Source organism: Leucoraja erinacea, chromosome 13, assembly GCF_028641065.1.
Source record: "Leucoraja erinacea ecotype New England chromosome 13, Leri_hhj_1, whole genome shotgun sequence".
Taxonomy (NCBI): Eukaryota; Metazoa; Chordata; class Chondrichthyes; order Rajiformes; family Rajidae; genus Leucoraja; species Leucoraja erinaceus.
The window spans coordinates 29924725-29948008 of NC_073389.1; the positions used below are offsets into that span (position 1 = coordinate 29924725).

Genomic DNA, 23284 nt, shown 5'->3' on the forward strand with positions numbered 1-23284 from the left:
TTATGTGGTACACCTCTATAAGGTAATCCCTCAGTCTCCTATGCTCCGATGAATACTTGTAAATATTCTTGTAAATATTCTTTGCACTCTTTCTATCTTAATGATGTCTTTACTATATCAGGGTAACCAAAATTGTACACAATACTCCAAGACCAGCCTCGCCAATATCTTGTCCAACTACAACACAGCATCCCATCTACTGTGATGAACACTGGGGTCCCAAACACCTTTACTACCCTGTCTACTTGTGATACCACTCTGTCTGTACTATGTACTCCTATGTCCCACTGTTCCACTTTACTCTCCTATTGTTCACATGAAAATACTATCCTGGTTTGATTTCCCAAAATGCAGCGCCTCCCACCTATCTGAACTGAAGGCCATTTGCCGTCCCCTAGCCCAGCTGATCAAGATCCCACTGTAATGCTTTTTCACTGTCTGCTATACCTCCTGTTTTAGTGTCATCTGCAAACGTACTAGCCACGCCTTGTGCAATCTGATTCAAATTGTTAATAAAGATGAAAAACAACAATGGGGCCAGCACCAATTCCAGAGCCCATTAGTCATTGGCCTCCAGTGCAAGAAATAATCTTCCACCATCTCTGCCTCCTTCCATCTTATGTATGCAATTAGCTACATCTTCGTGGATCTCATGCAATTTAATCTTCCAGATGGAACCTGGTCAAAGGCCTTGTTAAAGTCTATGCAAACACATCCACTGCCTTGCCCTCATCAATCCTCTTGGTGACTTACAAAATTTAGAGGTAGATATAGCATGGCAACAGACCTTTCATCCCACCAGGCCAATGCCGTTCACACTAGTTCCATATTATCCCACTTTTACGATAACTCCCTACGCACTAGGAGCAAATTATAGACATAAATTAACCTACAAACCCGCATGTCTTTGGGATGTGGGAGAAAACCAGAGGCTATATGGTCAGAGGGAGAACATGCAAACTCCACACAGACAGCATTCAAGGTCATGATTGAACCCAAATGTCTAGTGCTGTGAGACAGCAGCTCTACAAGCTGTGCCACTGTGCTGCCCCTATGTACCAGTCTGTGCTGACTATCCCTAATCAGTTCTTGTCCATCCAAATTCTACTAAACCTTGTCCCTTGGAATCCCCTCCAGTAATTTACCCACAATTGATATCAGGCTCACCAGCCTGTAGTTCCCTTGCTTCTCCTTGCTGCCCTTCTCTCTTCTGAAATTTAATCTTTGGCTAAAGATGAAGCAAATATCTCTGCTAGGATCTCCACAATTTTTTCCCACAAGATAGGATCCCGGGGATTTATCCACTTCAATGCCCTCCCAGGATCTTCTCCACAGTAAACACTGATGAAAAATGTTTGTTTAATATTTCCCCCATCTTTGTGGCTTTAAATGGACCTATTTGTTATTTTGTCTCCCTTTTACTCCAATATACCTGTAGAATCTCCTGAGATTTTCCTTACCTGCCAGACCCATCTCATGTCCACTTGCCAGATCCACCTCAATCACACTTCTCAAATGTTTCCACTTTATCCACAAACAATCTCACCCAGTTGATCTGGGTGTAAACATTCCAGTTGAAGGGCTTCAAAATTAGCCTTGCCCAATTTAGGACCTTAACTGGTGGACCAATCCCAGCTTTCCACATTACTATTTTAAGAGTAACTGAATTATGGTCACTGGTCTCAAAATGTTCCCCCACTGAGACTTCAGTCACTTACACTACTTCGTTCCCCTAAGAAGAGGTCCAGTGTTGTGCCCTCTATATGTTGATTAAGAACACTGGACATATTTAACAAATTCCATCCTGTTCAAGCCCTTGGCACTTTGGATGACCCAGTTAATAATAGGGAAGTTAAAATCTCCCACTAATTCTACCCTATTATTATTACAGCCATCTGTGATCTACCATGCTCCTGTATTTCCCGCTGACTATTGGAGGACTTATAGTAGAATCTCCAGAACCCACCTTGTTTCTAATTTCAGTCCATATAGCCTTTCTGGATGATATCCTAAGAATATAATCTCTAAGCTCATTTGTTAGAATTTCTCTCATCAAAATAGCCAATCCCTCCTCTCTTACCTGTCCGTCCATCAAGCCTGTAGCATCTGCTCCCTGAAACATTGAGCTACTAATCCTGCCATTGTCTCAACCGTGTTTCTGTCATAGCTGTGATATCCCAGTCTCCTGGGCAAATCCACGCCTGCATTTGTCTGTCTTACCTGTTATGCCTCTTGCATTGAAATACATATAGTTTAAACCCCAGGTCTTCCTTCTCTCTTTGAATTGGGGCTGGTTGTCCTGTCCACTCATCTTGCTCTCTTTGACTGCAGTATTTTCACTCAACTTCTCCTCTGGTCACCTATACCCCAGAAGACATCCCAATGAAGTAAAAACCCGAGTCCTCGCACCCTGCACCAGCTCCTCAGCCATGTATTCATCTGGCCTACCATTCTATTCCTGCCCTCACTTGCACATGCACTGGGAGTAATCCAGAGATTACTCATCTTGTGGTCTGGCATATTCTAAACATGTCATCTTAAAATGGGGAGTGGCTTTCAGGCCGAATGTTTCATCCTGTTTTATTTCCCTGCCTCCCACCTATCCTTCTCACCATCTAATCAAGCTTCCACAGACTATACTTTTCCACAGGTAGTTGTAGTTAACAGCACAGGAGATAGAGTGCTACTCTTAAAACACACACGCATTTCAGTTCACTAAATTAAAGATCAAGAAGATTTAGGGATCTTGATTGTTTTTCTTTTGTTTATATGGAGTTGTTACTTTTCTGCATATTTGATCAGTCCCAGGTCCAGCAGCAAGTATTCTGCCAGTGAAAAACACGCAGTTCCCAAATCCTACACAATAATATAAATCCTCTTTTGTATGATTTAATTTAGAGACAAAAGTTGATTTTGGTCCCTGTAACATTTTTAACTCATAGAATCTAAAACACTTTGATCTTAATGATTATGTTGAAAACTGTGAGCCAATCTGTTTTAATAAAGAGAGAGAGTTAATGATTCAAACCTCCTCCAACCTCATCTATTGTATCCGCTGTTCCAGGACCAAGCACAGGCCCGGCGATTGTTTCGCTGAACACCTCCGCTCAGTTCGCCTTAATCTACCTGAGCTCCCGGTTGCTCAGCACTTTAACTCCCCCCTCCCATTCCCAAACTGGCCTTTGTGTCCTGGGCCTCCTCCATTGTCGGAGTGAGGCTCAGCACAAAAATTAGAGGAACAGCACTTAATATTTTGCTTGGGTAGCTTACACCCCAGCGGTATGAACATTGACTTCTCTAACTTCACATAGCCCTTGTTTTCCCTGTCTCTCCATCCCCTCCCCTTCCCAGTTCTCCCACCAGTCTTACTGTCTCCGTCTACATTCTATCTCTGTCCCACCAACTCCCCTGACATCAGTCTGAAGAAGGGTCTTGACCCGGAACATCACCCATTCCTTCTCTCCAGAGATGTTGCCTGTCCCGCTGAGTTACTCCAGCATTTTGTGTCTACCTAATGATTCATGGGTTTATTTATTACACAAACCAAATGCTAGAGCTAACTATATATATTTTTTTTTTTGATGAGATAATGAACAGAGTTGTCCAATGGTGAGAACTCGCTCCATGCCTTGTCTTGTACCATAAGACATGTAGTGTAATGATTGTAACCAAGGGCACGTGTTGATGGGTCTTAAAAGAACTTGAGACTGTACTTACCCTTTATTCCCTCTTTCCAAACCAACACTGAAGGGAACAAGGGCTTTATTCCATTTCCGATATTAATTTCTCTCTGTTCTGCTATAAAATGGAATAGGAATAGATCAAGTTGTCTCTAAATCAGGTTGCACTTCCAGCTTTAGCCAGAGCAGGTGTGGAACCTTCTCTAGGATGGTACAAGTAGACCTTACAGTGAAGGGGGGGGGGGGGGGTCATTCTACTTGTACATCATGTGTGGCTGACTTTAAAATGGGCCCGTTCCCACCAATGAATTGCAGTATATCTCCTAAAAAGTTAACAATTCTATCTTAACAGCCTAGTTTTCCACACATTTGTTCAATAGAAGCAAACTGAACAACGTACCTAATTGTTCATAGCATCTTAACTATAAACAGGTTGCATGTTGACAAGTTTTATCTCTGGGGAGAATAAGAGTGGGTGGGATTATTCTGGAAAGGCTGAAGGTGCAGTTAAGGCTGGGAGGATGAGAAGATTTAGAAGTGATGAAGGAAGAGATAACCCAAGGATCAACTGTAACCCAGGCAAAGGAAGTCGCCAGCTGGTCATGGGCAGATGACCATTTGTTCTATTACCAAACATCTTGAATCTCCCGTTGGGCTTGGACTTCACATTGTAAGAAATAATTCTATAGATTCTTTGAACATCTTTAGAATCTAATTTCTGCTTTAAACTGGGCTCACAAATCAGCAACACCTTTTTTGTGTAATGTACAAATCATCTTACCACGGGGTTAATTTATCATCTTAAAACTCACTCCCAACCACTTGTAATTCTATGAATGTTTTAAAGACTGAGGCCCATGTTTGCACAGCCCAGGGATTGAATGGATTTAATGTGCATGAAGAAAGGAGTGCCTCAAAAATCTGTTGTCTGAGTCGCCCATCAGATGAGTAGTTTCTGCATTGGCTCCCCTTAGTTGCAGATCCATAGTTGCTTCATCCATAGTTGCTTACACGGGTACTTGTTGTCCTTTCTCTGATGATTTAAGATAATGGCAGCCAGATCGTCTGTAAGTCACAATCTTTCTGGCTCCACATCTTTCTTAAATCTATGTAACAGCCGCTTGTCTAGAAAGAACAAAGCTCTACTTCCCTCCAGACCTCTTGGGTTTTCTCTTGTGTGGTATTGAGAACATTGTGCTCAGTGATCTATCTGGATTTGTGGAGAGTACCACTGCCCGGGAGCTCACCCCAGAGTCTTCCCTGTCAGCACATGTTTGCAAAATGGGACACATCAGCTCAACCGGATCGCAACATATGGATGCTGCTGCAAAATGGGGTGTTTTTAGCTTGGTACCTTTATTTTGAAGAGTATGTGGTAGCTAGCAAGTGATCCTTGATCCCATAAATTATTAGGAACTGATCGAGCCTGGTTCACTCTAAACACATCAGGCTGTCAATCTCATGGAGATACAAGAGGCTGCAGTAAAAAACAAACCGCTGGAGGAACTCAGCGGGTCAGACAGCATCTGTGGGGGACATTAGCAATTATCAATTATTTGGTCCATTTCCACAGCATGCTTTGGTTCAAGTTACAGCCATTGCCGGCCTCAGGAGCTGCCACCCCCCCCCCCCCCCCCCCCCCCCCCCCCTTTTTTTCCCGATGTGTTGCTCTCAAAATAGTGGCAGTTGAGGTCATGGCTTGAAATCACTATCAGTGAAACAGTGACTTGGCAGGGAGACCCAGCAGCAGACTAACTGGTGCAGTGCTTGCTTTACAATCTCACAGATACATCTGTGTGCAAGTGAGGCCTGTCCCAGCAGCAGTCTGTTTGATTTAGGACACAAAGGTAATTGACTGGATACAATTCCATGTCCAGAATGAGCTGCAAACACAACTGGGCAGACATTATATGTATAGAGAATTACTTGATGCTTGGAAGGTAAAATAATACTTCCAATGCAAAAAAATGTAGAGATTGATTTAATCTATTTCGAGCACGAAATTACATCTAAACCATGGCCTTCCTTTATTTTTGAACAAAATCCCTGCCTTTGACTTGCTGGCTTAGGATGCCTTGGGTTGATGATTTCACTTCAATGCTTCACACCTGTGAGAATCAAGAGGTTTGGTTTATTAGTACCAGGACTGTCAGAGAGCTGGCATATCTGATAGATGAACCATCTTTAGACACATGAGCTTGTCACACGCTTCTCTCCTGCTTCTCTCCCAGCTTCCATGTGTCTAAAGACTAAGATGGCATAGCAGCTTTAGAAATCCTCTCTGACCCACAGCTGCATTAACAGCTTAAGAATAGCATCTATTTTCTTGTTTTAACCTTAAACCTTCTTAGCAAGTGCATCCCATAGTTCTGGCTGCTTTCTTAGACAATAGACATTGCAAGGTAGCACGGTTATCCCATGCATGCTACTAATATAGCCTGTTGGTTCTTGTTCATTCGGTCTCTTGCTAAGTTCTGTATTTGTAATTTCATGCATTGTTCTTCTGCCCTGTGCTGCCCCTCGGACAGGCTGACCTCTGCTCTCCGTACGACATCCTGCAGTCGGACGTCCACTCCATTCAAAGGACTGTTGCCGCACTGCTGGCACACAGGGAGAAAGTCCAACAGCCAACACCAGCCTTTTTCACTTGGGATATGTTTGGCTTTTGTGTATTCCACGCTTTCTTTTTAGTGCTGCTATATATTACTTACAACTGGAGCGTTCTGGTTTAGAACATTGCATGTGCATATATCCTCGCACCGTGTTTATAATCCAATTGCAGGTATTTGTATTCTTTTTAATACCCACTGTCTGTTCATTCCGTTATAATAATTCTGCAGACATAGTGCAGGTTAATGGGATTAGATGGGTCACCATGAGTATGTTGGTCTGAAAGGCCTGTTTCTACGCTGTGACTTTTTTCATGGAACACACAATGTCATGTACCTTCCTGCATCACAATAGGGGCCGTGGCTTTGTTCATGTGGTCCCAAGCAAAGTGTAAAGCAAAGGGGAGCAGTGAAGACATTCTGAAGAAACATGTTTCTTTTGGATAGATATTTACATCCTCGTCTTCCGGTAATTTAAAGGCTCAATTGTCATTTGTACCCCAGCTACGTGCCACGGATATACATTTACCTGGATATCTGCCTGGATATACATTTACATAAATATGTGGGAATCAATTACTCTGCAATAGGAAACTGTCCATCAGGATGGTTGCCTTTTAGCGCCATCCTGTGGTCAACTCTGGTCTCTGCCGAGGCCACCCTGGGAATAGGCGGCGGCTTTGGTGATGCTGAGGTGATTACCTAATTTTTGTTGGCACAAGGCAATGCAGGGAGGATCTAAAATAACCTGAATCGTTAAGTACAACAAGGAGGCCAAGGCCGTGTGTGTACCAAACCTGGGAGAGTGAGAGATGCGCAGTCTAGATTATTGCTGGTAAAATCCATGCATGGTGCTGAGTGACTCAGAATACCACTCATGGATTCACTTCAGCTAGCCTGGGATAGACACATTGCCAGACCTATGAACAGTACACCACAGGAACAGGTCCTTTGGCCCACAAGCTCTTATCTGTCTGCACATAATCCATATCTCACTATTTCCTGTATATCCATATACCTATCCAAAAGCCATTTGAATGCCACTTTCGTACCTGCCTCAACCACCCAGGGTAGTAGGTTCCAGGCATCCACCACCTTATGAATGAAAAATCCTGCCTCACAAATCTCCTTTAAATTTTGCTCTTCTCACATTAAAGCTGTGCTCTCTAGTATTTGATATCAACATCCCGGGTTAAAGGTTCTGACTGTCTACCTTATCTAGGCCCGTCGTAATTTTATATACTTCTTTCAAATCTCCCCTCAACCTCTGACACTCCAGAGAAAACAGTGACCTCCTCCATGGCCAGAGTGAGCACCATCGGATATTTGAGGAGCAGCACCTCATATTCCACTTGGGCAGTCTGCACCCTAGCGGCATAAACATTGAATTCTCCAATTTCCGGTAGCACTTGTTGTCTCCTCCCCCTCTCAGCTCTCCCTCAGCCCTCGGGCTCCTCCTCTTCCTTTTTCCTTTCTTCTCCCCACCCTACATCAGTTTGAAGAAGGGTTTTGGCCCGAAACGTTGCCTATTTCCTTCGCTCCATAGATGCTGCTGCACCCGCTGTGTTTCTCCAGCACTTTTGTCTACCTTTGATTTTCCAGCATCTGCAGTTCCTTCTTAAACACTTTCAGGGAGTTATGGACTTGGACCCCCAAATCCCTCTGTACATGAATGGTGTTAAAGGTCTTGCCATTAATTGTATATTATCCAACCTCCCAAAGTACAACCTCACACTTGCTCGGATTAAACTCCATCTGCTATTTCTCCACCAGTTTCTGTAGCTGATCTATATCCCATTGTAAACTTTGACAGCCCTTCTCAAAATCCGTGAGTCCAGTATGTTTTGTATCTTCTGCAAACTTAATAACCAATCCATCTACATGTAGGTTCATTTTGATATACAGTGCCCTCCATAATGTTTGGGACAAAGACCCATCATTTATTTATTTGCTTCAGTGCTCCACAATTTGAGATTTGTAATAGAAAAAAAATCACATGTGGTTAAAGTGCACCTTGTCAGATTTTATTAAAGGCAATTTTTATACATTTTGGTTTCACTATGTAGAAATTCCAGCAGTGTTTACACATTTCAGGGCACTATAATGTTTGGGACACTGCAATGTTATGCAAATGAAAGCAGTCATGTTTAGTATTTTGTTGCATATCCTTTGCATGCAATGACTGCTTGGCAGTTCCTTCTCTCCTTCATCACTCTGATATGTTAATCTTCGACTCATCTATCCGCAAGACCTTTTTCCAGAACTCTGGTTGCTCTTTTAAGTACTTGGGAAACTAACCCGGCCATCCTATTTTTATGGCTAACCAGTGGTTTGCATCTTGCAGTGTAGCCTCTGTGTTTCTGTTCATGAAGTCTTCTGCAGACAGTGGTCATTGACAAATCCACACCGGACACCTGAAGAGTGTTTCTGATCTGTCAGACAGGTGTTTGGGGGGTTTCCTTTATTATAGAGAGAATTCTTCTGTCATCAGCTGTGGATGTCTTCCTTGGCCTGCCAGTCCCTTTGCGATTAGTAAGCTCACCAGTGCTCACTTTCTTCTTAATGATGTTCCAAACAGTTGATTTTGGTAAGCCGAAGTAAGGTTTGGTTTGGCCTTAACAGTTATTTTCTTGTTTCTCAGTCCCATAATGGCTTCTTTAACTTTTATTGGCACAACTTTGGTCCTCATGTCGATAAACAGCAATAAAAGTTTCCAAATGTGATGGAAAGACTGGAGGAAAGACTAGGTGCTGAGAGCTCTCTTGTACCTGCATTAAGGAGGCAATTAAACACACCTGAGCAATTGCAAATGCCTGTGAAGCCATGAGTCCCAAACATTATGCTGCCCTAAAATGAGAGGACCATTTATAAGCACAGCTGTAATTTCTACATGGTTAAACCAAAATGTATAATAAATACCCTATAATAAAGTCTGACAATGTGCACTTTAACCACATGTGATTTTTTAAAAATTACAAATCTCAAATTGTGGAGTACAGAGGCAAATATATAAATGATGGGTCTTTGTCCCAAACATTATGGATATATATCACAAACAGCAGCGGTCCCGCACAGATCCATATGGGACTCCACTGGTCACAAACCTCCAGCCTGAATGTTGTCCTCAGCCACAACCACTTGACATATCAGTAAACCAGTTCTGAATCCATACGACCAAGTCACTGTTAATCCTATGCATCTTAATCTTTTGGGTCAGCCTACAATGGGGACCTTATCAAATGCCTTTTTAAAATCCATGTTGACAACAGCCTTCCCCTCATCGATCATCTCCGTCGCGACCTCAAAAAAACTCTATCTAGAGTTAGTAAGGCATGATTTGTCACTACAAACCCATGCTGATTGTCCCCAATTAACCCATTCTCTTCCAAATGGAAGTAAATTCTATCTTGAAGAATTCTCTCCTCTAGCTTTCCTTCCACGACATGAGACTTGGGGTGCACACCCGAACATTTTCTCTGAGCAGGCAGTGAACCTGGGCATCGTGTAAATGTGGTGGGGCACTTTCGGTTGGGATCAATAATATTGGTAGACACAAAAAGCTGGAGAAACTCAGCAGGACAGGCAGCATCTCTGGAGAGAAGGAATGGGTCACGTTTCGGGTCGAGGCCCTTCAGACTGATTAGGGATGAGAGAAACGAGAGATATAAATGGTGATGTGGAGAGATAAGGAACAATGAATGAAAGAAATACAAAAAAGTGAGAATGATAAAGGAAAGAGGTCACTGTAAGCTGTTTGTAGAGTGAAAATGAGAAGAAGGCAGTATAGTGGCAGATTATTATATCGTTCAAGGAATTGCTCCCTCTAGCTACTAGGAGCAGACACGGGGTAAGGAGATAGAATCGTTTTACGCATGAGAGCTCTCCACGAGACATTCAAAGCCGTCGAAAGATAAATCTTCAAACACTCTTCATTAATCTTGATTAATAGTTTCTTTATTGTTTAAGTAAAACAGTAAGATATTCATCCAGACTGATCAATGTTAGAAAGCTCCGCATTTTTTCCGAAACGTTAGAAAACTTCTTTAATGTTGGAAAGCTCTAACATTCCTTAGATTCTGGAGTAGTTCCAGAGGATTGGCGGGTAGCAAACGTAACCCCACTTTTTAAGAAGGGAGGGAGAGAGAAAACGGGGAATTACAGACCAGTTAGCCTAACATCGGTAGTGGGGAAACTGCTAGAGTCAGTTATTAAAGATGGGATAGCAGCACATTTAGAAAGTGGTGAAATCATTGGACAAAGTTAGCATGGATTTACGAAAGGTAAATCATGTCTGACGAATCTTATAGAATTTTTCGAGGATGTAACTAGTAGCGTGGATAGGGGAGAACCAGTGGATGTGGTGTATCTGGACTTCCAGAAGGCTTTCGACAAGGTCCCACATAAGAGATTAGTATACAAACTTAAAGCACATGGCATTGGGGGTTCAGTATTGATGTGGATAGAGAACTGGCTGGCAAACAGGAAGCAAAGAGTAGGAGTAAACGGGTCCTTTTCACAATGGCAGGCAGTGACTAGTGGGGTACCGCAAGGCTCAGTACTGGGACCCCAGCTATTTACAATATATATTAATGATCTGGATGAGGGAATTGAAGGCAATATCTCCAAGTTTGCGGATGACACTAAGCTGGGGGGCAGTGTTAGGTGTGAGGAGGATGCTAGGAGACTGCAAGGTGACTTGGATAGGCTGGGTGAGTGGGCAAATGTTTGGCAGATGCAGTTTAATGTGGATAAATGTGAGGTTATCCATTTTGGTGGCAAAAACGGGAAAGCAGATTATTATCTAAACGGTGGCTGATTGGGAAAGGGGGAGATGCAGCGAGACCTGGGTGTCATGGTACACCAGTCATTGAAGGTAGGCATGCAGGTGCAGCAGGCAGTAAAGAAAGCGAATGGCATGTTGGCTTTCATAGCAAGAGGATTTGAGTATAGGAGCAGGGAGGTTCTACTGCAGTTGTATAGGGTCTTGGTGAGACCACACCTGGAGTATTGCGTGCAGTTTTGGTCTCCAAATCTGAGGAAGGACATTATTGCCATAGAGGGAGTGCAGAGAAGGTTCACCAGACTGATTCCTGGGATGTCAGGACTGTCTTATGAAGAAAGACTGGATAGACTTGGTTTATACTCTCTAGAGTTTAGGAGATTGAGAGGGGATCTTATAGAAACTTACAAAATTCTTAAGGGGTTGGACAGGCTAGATGCAGGAAGATTGTTTCCGATGTTGGGGAAGTCCAGGACAAGGGGTCACAGCTTAAGGATAAGGGGGAAATCCTTTAAAACCGAGATGAGGAGAACTTTTTTCACACAGAGAGTGGTGAATCTCTGGAACTCTCTGCCACAGAGGGTAGTTGAGGCCAGTTCATTGGCTATATTTAAGAGGGAGTTAGATGTGGCCCTTGTGGCCAAGGGGATCAGAGGGTATGGAGAAAAGGCAGGTACGGGATACTGAGTTGGATGATCAGCCATGATCATATTGAATGGCGGTGCAGGCTTGAAGGGCCGAATGGCCTACTCCTGCACCTAATTTCTATGTTTCTATGTTTCTAACCCATGATAGAAGGCGGAGCAAGGTCGAAAGATATGCCTTCCTGCCATGCTTTCTCCGAACTAACTAAAAAGCTACAAGCTTCTCCCAAAAATCCCAGCCGCAAACATGCCTCCGACTACATAATAAATCCCACCCACATAAATACAGGCAGACAAAATTTAAAGGCAAATGCCATAATTTATGACACACAAAATTAAGCCAAATGGCCACTACAGGCAGGAACGAGGTACTGATTGGGGATGATCAGCCATGATCACATTGAATGGCGGTGTTGGCTCAAAGGGCCGAATGGCCTACTCCTGCACCCATTGTCTATTGTTTAAAATGAGAAGCTAGTGCGACATGGGTGGGGGAGGGAATGCGGGGGCTACCTAAAGTGAGATAAATCAATATTCATACCACTGAGCTGTAAGCTGCCCAAACAAAATATGAGATGCTGCTCCTCCAATTTGCGTTGAGCCTCACTCTGACAATGGAGGAGACCGAGGACAGAAAGGTCTGCATAGGAATGGGAAGGAGAATTAAAGTGTCCAGCAACCGGGAGATCAGGTTGGTTCAGGCAGGGTGAGCGAAGGTGTTCCGCGAAACGATCGTCCAGTCTGCGTTTGGTTTCACCGATGTATAAGAGCCCGCATCTTGAACAACCGATACAGTAAATGAACCTGTGATACAGGCAAGTGAACCTCTGCCTAACCTGAAAGGACTGTCGGGGTCCCTGGACAGTCAAGGGAGATGGTTTTGTGACAGGTGTTGCACCTTCTGCGGTTGCTGGGGAGGGGGTGGTTAGGGTGGGAAGGGATGGGTTCACCAGGGTGTTGCGGGGGGAACGATTTCTGCGGATGGTGAAAAGGGGTGGAGATGGGAAAATGTGTCTAGTGTTGGGGCCCCATTGGAGGTGGCGGAAATTTCGGAGGATTATGTGTTGTATGTGATGGCTGATGGGGTGGAAGATAAGTACTAAGGGGGACTTTCTGTTGCGACTAGGGGGAGGGGGAGCAAGGGCAGAACTGCGGGATACCGAGGAGACAGAGTGAGAGCCTCATCTATGATGGGAGAGGGGAAACCTGTTCCCTAAAAAATGAGGACATCTAGGATGTTCTAGTATGGAACAGACCTGATCCCGGAAAAAAACAGCTCGCATTCCCTCTGATGCTTCAGTGCTTGATCTGTGGAACTATTCATGAAAGATATTTGGGCACTGACTGAAGTTTAAGATTCTCCTGATTCACCTGCTGGTGTGGTTTCGCTCATTGTCAATGGCCTCGGGTGAGGTACGTGATTAGTGTGTGCGTGTGTGTTGGCGTGTGCGTGATCTGAGAGGCGGGTGGGTGACCTGCTAATCTCTTAGCACTGGTCCTGTTGGTGATATGTGAACAGCAGTTCAGAAGCCAGAGGACAGGTCAGCTTTCTCTTCCTGCCGCCCATCACTCTGGGTTTGACTTAACAGAATTCTCCTTGCACATCTGTGCCTGGGATGGTTCGTGCTAACCTTTCTGGTTTTTTTGTGCTACCTTCCCTTAGGAGAAGCTATGTTTGCCCCATCACATATTGGAAGGAAAAGGGTTGCTGAAAGTAAGTATGACTGTTCAAGCACTGTTGGACTGGGCCGCGAGCAGACCCCCATTGTTTCTGTGAATCCAGAGCCCCAGGGCTGCCACCTCCTGACCACAAGCAGCACAGCCGCAAGCCCAGGGCGAGGACACGACGTACAAAAGGCGGACACTTTTCCTCAGCTGACGTGTGGAGCCACTCGTAACGTGTTTTAAAAGCATAACTAAAAAACTACATATGTCACAGTATTTAATCAATGCATTAACTTTGCAACTACAGTTAGTTACAGCTTTTGCAGAAGTGAGGAAAAGCCAAATTCCTAAGTATGTTTTAATGTATTAAAGAAACACAATTTGGTTGTGTTAATTTGTTTAGTTGCTATGATATTACAATGCTTTTGATCGTGAGGAAGTTTAGAACATGGTCATAAGTTATTTATATTATTTATTCAGGAGATGTTTTACCCATCCATTGAGATGAAGATTGTAAATTTGAAAGACTTGCAGCTAAAACTGATTTTTAAAGATTGGAGCAATTTCATTTTACTGTGGCAGTTTAGTCATTTTAGTTAACACTTGATTTCATCTGTTGAATAATTTTAACTTCCTGAAAGTGTGCTGGTGATTTGTATGTGAAATTATCTGGTAAGAGAGAAGGGCAGTCATGAACTCATCTGACGCAGTGTCTGGGAAGCAGTCTCGTCTGTATGATGGTGTCTCAGGCTGCCGTCAGTACATTTACCAACGAAGGTTTAGTACAATCTAAGCAGAATTGACCGACAGTTTGTCCACACTCGATTAGTTCCTCCGGGTGCTTCATTCCCTTTAACACATTCCTGATCATGCATCTCTGGTTCATTGAGACTGGTGAGTTGAGATTAGAAATAGAATCAGATTGATGTTTGACTTTCCAAAGGGATCTGGCAATTGGGGAGAGGAATTTACTGCTCAGCTGAGTGATCTAAGGTAACTACGTATCAGGAGCGGGGAGAGTCAGGTTGTTTCCTCTGCAGGGAATTAGTGGAGTGTCTCCTAATCCAATGTGCCTTGTTGCTCTGATATTTGACCAGATGAAATACTCCAGAATCTTAAAGTTTACATTAAAAGGCCATTTCATTCGATAGTATTATCGATGTTAGCATTTTATATCGTCAGAATACCAAAAACTCCGTCCAGATTAGCCCTGTCACAATGCCTGCGGTCTGGTGCGACGGTGAACTGAGTCTCTCTACTTTCCTACATTTAATCCATGACCTTGTCCTGCAACAATAAAACTCACGCTGACCACTCGCCTTCCTACTGCACTTGCTGGTGGTGCATTGTGTAAATATCTAACCAGTTGTACTGAATTCAGTGTGAGCTGCAGGAACTGACTGAAATTTTATAAGCCAAACCCAAATGTTAGTTATTTTATATTGCCAATTTAGGGGACCACTTAAAAATGTAAAAGTACTCAGGAATCGTACCCTACCAAACGACGTTGAGTTGCAAGTTGTTTATGTGGTGGTCTTGGAGAGCGAGTTCACATGAGGTGGTGAATGGGAAGCTTGGCCTTCCCGAACACTGCAGTTAACACAAATGAAGCTGTGTCCCCGACTGCCACCCAATAGGTTTACTCACTGTAAGCTGATTGCACCTCAACACACAGAGGAAAGACAGAGCTCACATTAAGAGAGCACGAAGATGAAAGGGAGAGCTGTACTCTCTGAGGGTACCAGCTGCCAGGAATAGTGGCCGATTGGGATTGCTGCAAATGGGAAGGGACTGTGGGAGCAGTGCATGTATCTGCTGAGCTACTGGGGCAGGTAGCTCATCTCTCCCAACAGCTGCATGACTAGCTGCCCACACACCTGAACGCAATTGTATGTCCAGCTCCTTTCTCAGTGTGATCTTTTTGTCCAATTTGTTCTAATAAACATGCACATGAAGTAAATGCATCGAATATACTCCACCACATTTCTCTTCATATGTAATATGATTGCTTTATATTATCAGAGTGATGCACTAATCTGATTGATTTGCTGTCAACTTCTTGTGGCGTGAAGCCTGGGAACTGACAGAACTGGAGCTCTTAGACCAGAACAGGGGAGGTCAGTGGGCCGACCATCCTCACCCGAAGAACGTTAACATGGGAGAAGTTTAATGGACGAGAATATTAAAAGATTCAACCGCCATGTTTATTTAGACAGAAAATTCACGTTGTAGAATAGTATTGGAATAGGATAATAAAAGAAAGAGTGATGGGTGTGGTTTCAACTTAGGTATTTCGTCTCAGAGATTGTTTCCCGGGGTCGCAGTGACAGGTCCGTTATTCATGAGTGGTTTGGTGAAAGTGTTGGCAGGACAGCGAAGGGGGGTGAGGAAGATGTGAGGGGCGAGGTGGGGGCAGGCCCACGGGACCATCAATGCTGGTAGGGGTGCAAGGAAACGAGTGTAATTCCACCTCTTGCTTGTTAGATCAGCTTGTTAGTGTGACGTGGAACTCTCTGTGTTTCCCACGAGTATTTTTCTTCGTATCGCCATTAGCAAGTAACATGTCGGGCAGAGAGGGGTAAAGTGGGTTGCATTAAACAGAATTAACAATAGCCACGCAAGAGGCGAGGTTGCTGTGCAGGGTTAGTCAGCAGCACTGTCTCTGCCACTTGTCTGCTGACACTGGCGAGAGCACAATCCTCGGCCTGGGCGCTAGGAGTGAGATGTACGTGGAGTGAGAGTGTCGGCAGCGGGTGCTGCAGGAGGAGACTTGAATGGGAACCCCCACGAGAATTACAGGAACCTTCTTCCAATTATCCCCAGGCACAAGATTACTAAACCATTTCACGATCACAAATATAAGTAAACCGTAGTCTCCCGAGGTAGCTGCTTATGAAAAGCTATGTTTACATGTGAGAGGAAAGGTGCCATCAAGCAGGAAGATTTGTCAGCAAAACACAGTAAATTGCTGGAGTAACTCAGCGGTCAGGCCGCGTCTGTGGATGGAATGGACAGACAACGTTTGGGATCGGGGCCGTACCTCAGAAGACGTCTTTACCCGACACACCGTCAGTCCATTTCCCTCCACAGATGCTGCCTTGCCCACTGAGTTCATCCAGCTGCTTGTATTTTTTTTGCTCAAGATTCCAGCGTCTGCAGTTTCGTGTTTCCTGGAAAATCTGTTAGTTGTATCGTCAGTATGACAAAGTGCATTCAAAAATTATGTTTTCTTGAAAGAAACAAATCGGAATGGGAGCATTGTTCAATCATTTGTTCAGTTTCACGCCCATGTGTTTCTGTTCTCCTGCAATCACATCCAGATTACAAGACCTACCCTGAACAAGATTGCTCACTGCAGCTTTAGGAGGGTAGAAACAAAACAGGACCGTAGAGGACTGCAGAAGGAACTATGCACTCAATTGCTCTTCTATTATCTTCGGTAATAGAAGGCAAAACGATCTTTGTTTAAAAAATGCAAACTGTTTTGTACCAGAAGCAGAAAGTCTAGTGGAAGCACAATTGGTAGATGAGTAACGACTTGCATCTTCAAGCTGCAACGTGCTGTGGAAAATGCAATTCACCGAGTGATTTATGCACCTGTATTGTATATAGACGACTTTGTGCTTTTTTTAATTTACAGGTTTTGAGCATTTGCTGTTAAAATGACATTGTGTAATCGATCAGTTTTTTGTTGTTCACGGCTGGCTTTCAGCATGTATTGTGTAAAAAAAGATTCTTGTTCTATCTTATTATTTTGTAAGTTTTAGTAAGTCATCGATTTTCGGGAAACCCAGTTCCACGTGTATGGCCAAAAGATCTTCCGATGTCTGTATATAGTTTGGGGAACGCATTTTGCATGTGCGGCCTTTGATGTTATCTAAGCCATTGTACATAGTGTATATTCTGTGGAAATCACTTCTATCGTAACATAAATAATAAAGTCATGTTATTTGCACAGCCCGTGTCTTCTGCCTTCGTGCCAGCAGGAGCCAGTTTAACCTCACGCCGCTCTGCTTCTTGACACTTGTTTCTACGTGAAACGAATTCCCAAAATAGCTGCCAATCATTGCAAAATCTGAACAAACCAAGCTTGAACAGAGCGCGAACCTGATCGATCCACCGGCGCTTGCTGTGTGTAGGTAGCATCTGGAAAATGCGTACCACCACAGCGCTGACTTTCCAAACCCGCCACCTCGGAGGGACGGGGGAACTACCTCCGAGGAACATCACTATCTACAGCTTCCCCTCTAATAACAACAGAATTTTGTCATGAGAATATATTGCCGCCCATTCATGGCCGCTATCCAAATCCTGGAACTCCTCAACATACCCTTAGGAGCGCTTTCACCGGGCGGTGCAAGAAAGAAGAGGCAGGGCAGTCTAGTGTCTAGGCCACTTTGCCCTGGCTACGCCTCCACGGGGACCACTGCACTGGTATCATGTCCCAGCCGCCCGGGGCAAGGCAGCGGCTGACCTGTGAGATGGACATGAACTGGCTTCTGTCCGGACCAACATACACCGGCCTGAACCTTCCTCACTGGGAGTCTGGGGCTGTGAAAGATTATCCGAAACAATTAGAACATTACACTAAATAGAAGTGAATATAGAGGTTGGGAGGTCATGATGGCCATCGGGTCAAAGGGCGTGACGCACGGAGCAGCTCAATCCTTCTGGTTCTGGAGGACATGGCAGCCTCCTGCACACACGTTAACACACGAAACGCGTACTTCTGAATAAGGCTTTCGACCTGAAACGTTGCCTATTTCCTTCGCACCATAGATGCTGCCCCACCCGCTGAGTTTCTCCAGCATTTTTGTCGACCTTTGATTTTCCAGCATCTACAGTTCCTTCAATCAATCAATCAATCAATCAACCTTTATTGTCATCTTGCAAGCAACAGTTGTACTGTTCGAAATGAAAAGACGTTTCCCAGGGAATACCGGAGCAACGCACATGAAATTTAAAACATTTCACACATAATAACACTAAAAACAATCCAGTCCCTGATGGAACAGTATAAATAGTTAAAAGCTGGTAAAACAACAACGTTAAAATACAGTAAAACCAATCATAAAAATGTCCGGGGCAGCTGATTTGAGTGGCCAGTGCCAGTTATTAAAGTGGCCAGTGCCAGTTATTAAAGTGCCCATGCCAAGCCGCAGAATCAGGTGACTGTGACTACAGAGTGACTGTTTAGCAGCCTCACAGCCTGTGGCAGGAAGCTGTTTAGCAGTCTTGTAGTCTGGGCTTTGATGCTGCGATATCTCTTGCCTGATGGCAGGAGATCCAGGTGTATGTGGAGGGGGTGCAGTTTGTCCTTAGCAATTCTCTGAGCTTTTTTCAGCCACGGCTCTGGAACAGTTCTTGTACCGATGGTAGGGAGACGCCAATGATCCTCTCTGCTCCCCTCACTACCCTCCGCAGAGCCTTCCTGTCCGAGCAGTTGCAGGTGCAGTACCACGTATTTATGCAGTACGTGAGTACAGACTCCACCGTACCCCTGTAGAAAGTCCTGAGGATGTTGGTGGGGAGTGAGGCCTGTTTGAGTTTCCTCAGGAAGTACAGTCGCTGATGGGCCCGTTTGACGGTCCCAGTGGTGTTCCTGGACCAGGTGAGACTGTAATTTGCACACCGAGGACCTTTATGCTCTCCACTCTCTCCACTGTGGTGCCACTGATGTTGAGGGGTGTATGCTTTGGCTGCGCCCTCCTGAAGTCGACAACCATCTCCTTTGTTTTGTCGACATTTAATTCTAGATTATTTTTGCCGCACCAGTCTACTAGTTGTTTTACTTCCTCCCTGTACATTGATTCGTCATCTCCGCTGATGAGTCCCACCACTGTTGTGTCATCCGCAAATTTTATGATCTTATTGTCCCTGAATCTGGCAGCACAGTCATGTGTGAGCAATGTGAACAACAGCGGGCTGAGCACACAGCCTTGAGGGGAGCCGGTGCTCAGCGTGATCGAGTCTGAAGTGTTCTTGCCAACACGGACTGACTGCGTTCTTAAACACACCTACTTTCTTACCTGTTAAAAACCGCCGAAATGGTCAATTTTTGCGCTGTAAATAATTGTGGAGGGTGACTGAGCGGTCTGAACCAAATGCTGTAGTATCTTTGCTCTGAACCCGAGCACCAAGGAGCGCATCCCTCGGGACAGCCCCCACTCTCCCCCCGGGGTCAGCGCTGTCTGGCCACGGCCGCCCTCTGCCCCGTCTCCCCCTGTGCGGCCTCACTGTCACGGGCTGTGGGTCGGCAGCGCCCACACACGGGGTTGGGTGGAGCAGGGCCGCGGCTCCGGGCAGCGGACACACAGGGACGAAAACCCGGCAACGTCCCCGACAGCTGCAGCAGAGTTGGGGACAGTCTGGTTGGATCTTCTGCCCACCCAGAGTCACTGACCGCGTTGCACCAGCACCGGACCCCGACCCCCACACCGGGTGATTCACCCCTTCTGACTCCCACCACCACGGGGTGTTTCACCCCGGGGTGATTCCCCCCCCCCCCCCAGTCCCGACACACCGGGTGATTCACACCCCCGCGACCCCCACACGGGGGAACAGACGGCCCGAGGTCCGTGAGTGTGGAACCAGTCAGAGTGGAGTCCGAATGCTGGGACAGAAGACACTGTACTGGCAGCCATAGTAAGTGCTCACCTGACGTTCACCGCTTGTACTCCAGAAGGCGTTGCGCGTCAACAGTACGGGTCACGGGTCGTGACCTCGACTGCCGTGCAACCTCCCTATAGGAAAGATGTTGTCAAGTTGGAAAGGGTGCAGAGAAGATTTACGAGGGTCTGACCTATAGGGAGAAGTAGAGCAGGCTAGGACTTTATTCCTTGGAGCCAGGAGGACGAGGGGTTATCTGATAGAGGTGTAAATCATGAGAGCAATAGATCGATGGACACAGTCTCTTGCCCAGAGTAAGGGAATCGAGAACCGGAAGACGTAGGCTTACGGAAGGGCATGATTTAATAGGAATCTGAGGGGTAACTTTTTCACACAAAGGCTGGTGGGTGTATGGAACCAACTGCCAGAGGAGGTAGTTGAGAGAGGGACTATTGCAATGTTTAGGAAACAATTAGACACCTACATGGATAGGACAGATGGGACTTGTTGGTCAGTGTGGGAAAGTTGGGTCGAAGGGTCTGTTTCCACGCTTTAAATACCTTCTCCCTCACCTCCATCCAAGGATCTCAGTCCTTCCAGGTGTGACAGAGGTTTACAAGCATCTCCTCTAACCTTATCTACTACACCCAGTGTTCCCGATGTGGCCTTCTCTACATTTGTTAGACCAAGTGTAGATTGGGCAACCGTTTCCTGAACACTTGCCTCCATCTGCTGAGGCCCACTGACTCTCCCGATTCCTAACCATTTTAACTCCTTGTTCTCGTACCGCCTTCTGTTCTGGGTCTCCTCCATTGCCAGTGTAAGGCATACGTAAACTGGAGGGACAGCACCTCATATTCTGCTTGCTTGGGCATCTTATAACCCAGATGGTATGATCATTGAAATCTCTAATTTTAGATAACTACAACCCCATCCCACCCTCCCCTCTCTCCAGAGCCCCACCCGTACTCCCACCTATCTCTCCCTTCCCCTTTCACCTACATTACTTTCCCATTTCACAATTCGCAAATCGTCAATCCTTTTGTCACACTTTGTCTTTTCATCTTTGGCTTTTGTCCAACCATCTGCCCATTAAAACCCAGCTCACATGTGTCAACCTATAACATGCCAGGCTTTGTCCTTCCCTTCCTCTCTTTCGACTTTCTTTCCGTCCACAATTAGTCTGAAGAAGGGTCCCAACCTGAAATGGCGGTATCACCTAACTATGTTCTCCAGAGATGCCACCTAACACGTTGAGTTACTGTAGCATTTTGTGTTGTTTTTTTTGTAAACCAGCATCGATTTTCGAGGAACCCAATTCCAAGTGTATGGCCAAAAGATCTTCCGATGTCTGTTTGGGGAACGCACTTTGTATGTGTGGCCTTTGATGTTATCATTATACATAATGTAGACAATAGGTGCACGAGTAGGCCATTCGGCCCTTCGTGGCCGGCACCGACATTCAATGTGAGCATTGTTACATATTATGTAGAAATCACTTATAGAAAGATTCTATACTATAGAACGATTCATAGTAGTATGGCACAGAAAGAGGCCCATCAGCCCAACTCATCCATGTTAACAAAGTGTCCTACTGAGTTGGTCCCATCTTGGTATTGGTCTATTGATGTTATGTGTGTCAGGATACACTTTTCATCCTCATCATCCCGCCCACCCCCACCCACCATGCTCCTTTTGGGCAGAAGATACAAACGTTTGAAAGTGATACTGCCAGCTCAGGAGCTCCCACAAGCTAAGGTGCAGCCCTGATCTTCCAAACTACCTCATTGCAGACACGTGTGCTTTTGTCTGAAACTATAATGCTACAATGCTGATAAATTATATTCTGCACTCTTGTATTTTTCTCTTTACTCTACCTGTTGTACTTGTGTATTGCTTGATTGTATTCATGTAAAGTATCTGATTTAATCTGATAGTGTGCAAACAAACCAATATAAAGTTTCCTGTCGTCTGCAAATATACCATTCGGAAAATCTACATTCTCATCCACATTATTTATACAATATATACTGCAAACAACAAAGGTCCTACCACCGATCCCTTTGGTGCACCACTGGTCAGAGACGTCTTCTAAGGCTTGGTGATTCCAGATACTTGGTATATAGTTGTGAGTCGTTGACTCAGGCAGTGCATTCTAGATTCCAACCATTCTCTGGATGACACAGTTCTTCCTCAGAACACCTCTAAATCTATCTTTTGGTATTCAATATCCCCCCTGCAAGGGGCAGAAGTGGTAAATTATCTCCCTTATCTGTGATCCTCAGAATGTTGTATACCTCCACCCCTCTGCCTCCCCCCTCCAAGGGAAACAAACTCTGTGTAGCTTCATGACTGAAAAACCATCCGAGGCAACATCCTGATGAAATCTTTCTTTTGCGTAGCAGCCGGGACTGTACACTGTACTCCACTGTGGTGTGCCTGTGTTTTATAAAGCTGTACCATGACACCTCTGCTCTTCTACTCCAAGTTCCAGCTGACAAAGGTAGGCATTCATTTTCCTTATCCACCTGTCCTGCCTCCTGGGAACCTTGGATTTGTCCAAGGCCCTTCTGTTCCTAACATGGCCCCACTACTCAAAATTCCACCCCCTCTAGGCCTTGAACACTAAAACAACCCCAGTTAATATTTGTTAATTTGCACAGTTAATAATGAGTGTGAAAACACATAACTCCAGATTCGGGGACAGTTTCTGCCCAGCAGTTACCAGGCAACTGCACCATCCTATCCCCAATTAAAGAACGGTACTGACCTACCCTCTACCTCATTAGACCCTCAGACTATCTTTAATCAGACCTTATCTTGCACTAAACGTTATTCCCTTTATCCTGTATCTGTGGGTGGCTTGATTGTAATCTTGTGGTCTTTCCGCTGACTGGCTAGCACGCAACAAAAGAAAACAAAAAAGCTTTTTACTGAACCTCAGTGCGGGTGATAATAAACTAAACTATTTGGGAATTGAGATCCCCCAGTACGATAACCCTATTTTGTCACGTCTCTCTATTATGTACCCACATCAATGGTTCCGACATCTGTCTGAAGAAGGGTCTCGACCCGAAACATCGCCTATGCCTTCGCTCCATAGATGGCACTTTATTGTCAAAAATGCTGCAGAAACTCAGCAGGTGCAGCAGCATCTATGGAGTGAAGGAAATAGGCAACAGTCTGAAGAAGGGTTTCGGCCTGAAACGTTGCCTATTTCCTTCGCTCCATAAATGCTGCTGCACCCGCTGAGTTTCTCCAGTATTTTTGTCTACCTTCGATTTTCCAGCATCTGCA

General features: G+C 44.9%; 1 protein-coding gene across 5 annotated transcripts in view; it reads left to right on the top strand.

The window, feature by feature from the left end:
- lrch1 (leucine-rich repeats and calponin homology (CH) domain containing 1) overlaps positions 1–17333 on the top strand; it is a 169322-nt gene extending 151989 nt beyond the window's left edge. For 3 of the 5 annotated variants that reach the window (XR_008724438.1, XR_008724437.1, XR_008724439.1), the window contains 2 exons: positions 6209–6462; positions 13377–17333. Coding sequence is in view for 2 of the 5 variants with exons in the window: in XM_055644768.1 (XP_055500743.1) it covers positions 13377–13490 (114 nt within the window). In the remaining 3 variants the exon portion in view is untranslated. The remainder of the gene's footprint in view (positions 1–6208; positions 6463–13376) is intronic. The other 2 variants (XM_055644768.1, XM_055644770.1) reach the window with 1 other exon arrangement.
- The last annotated feature ends 5951 nt before the right edge of the window (positions 17334–23284 follow it).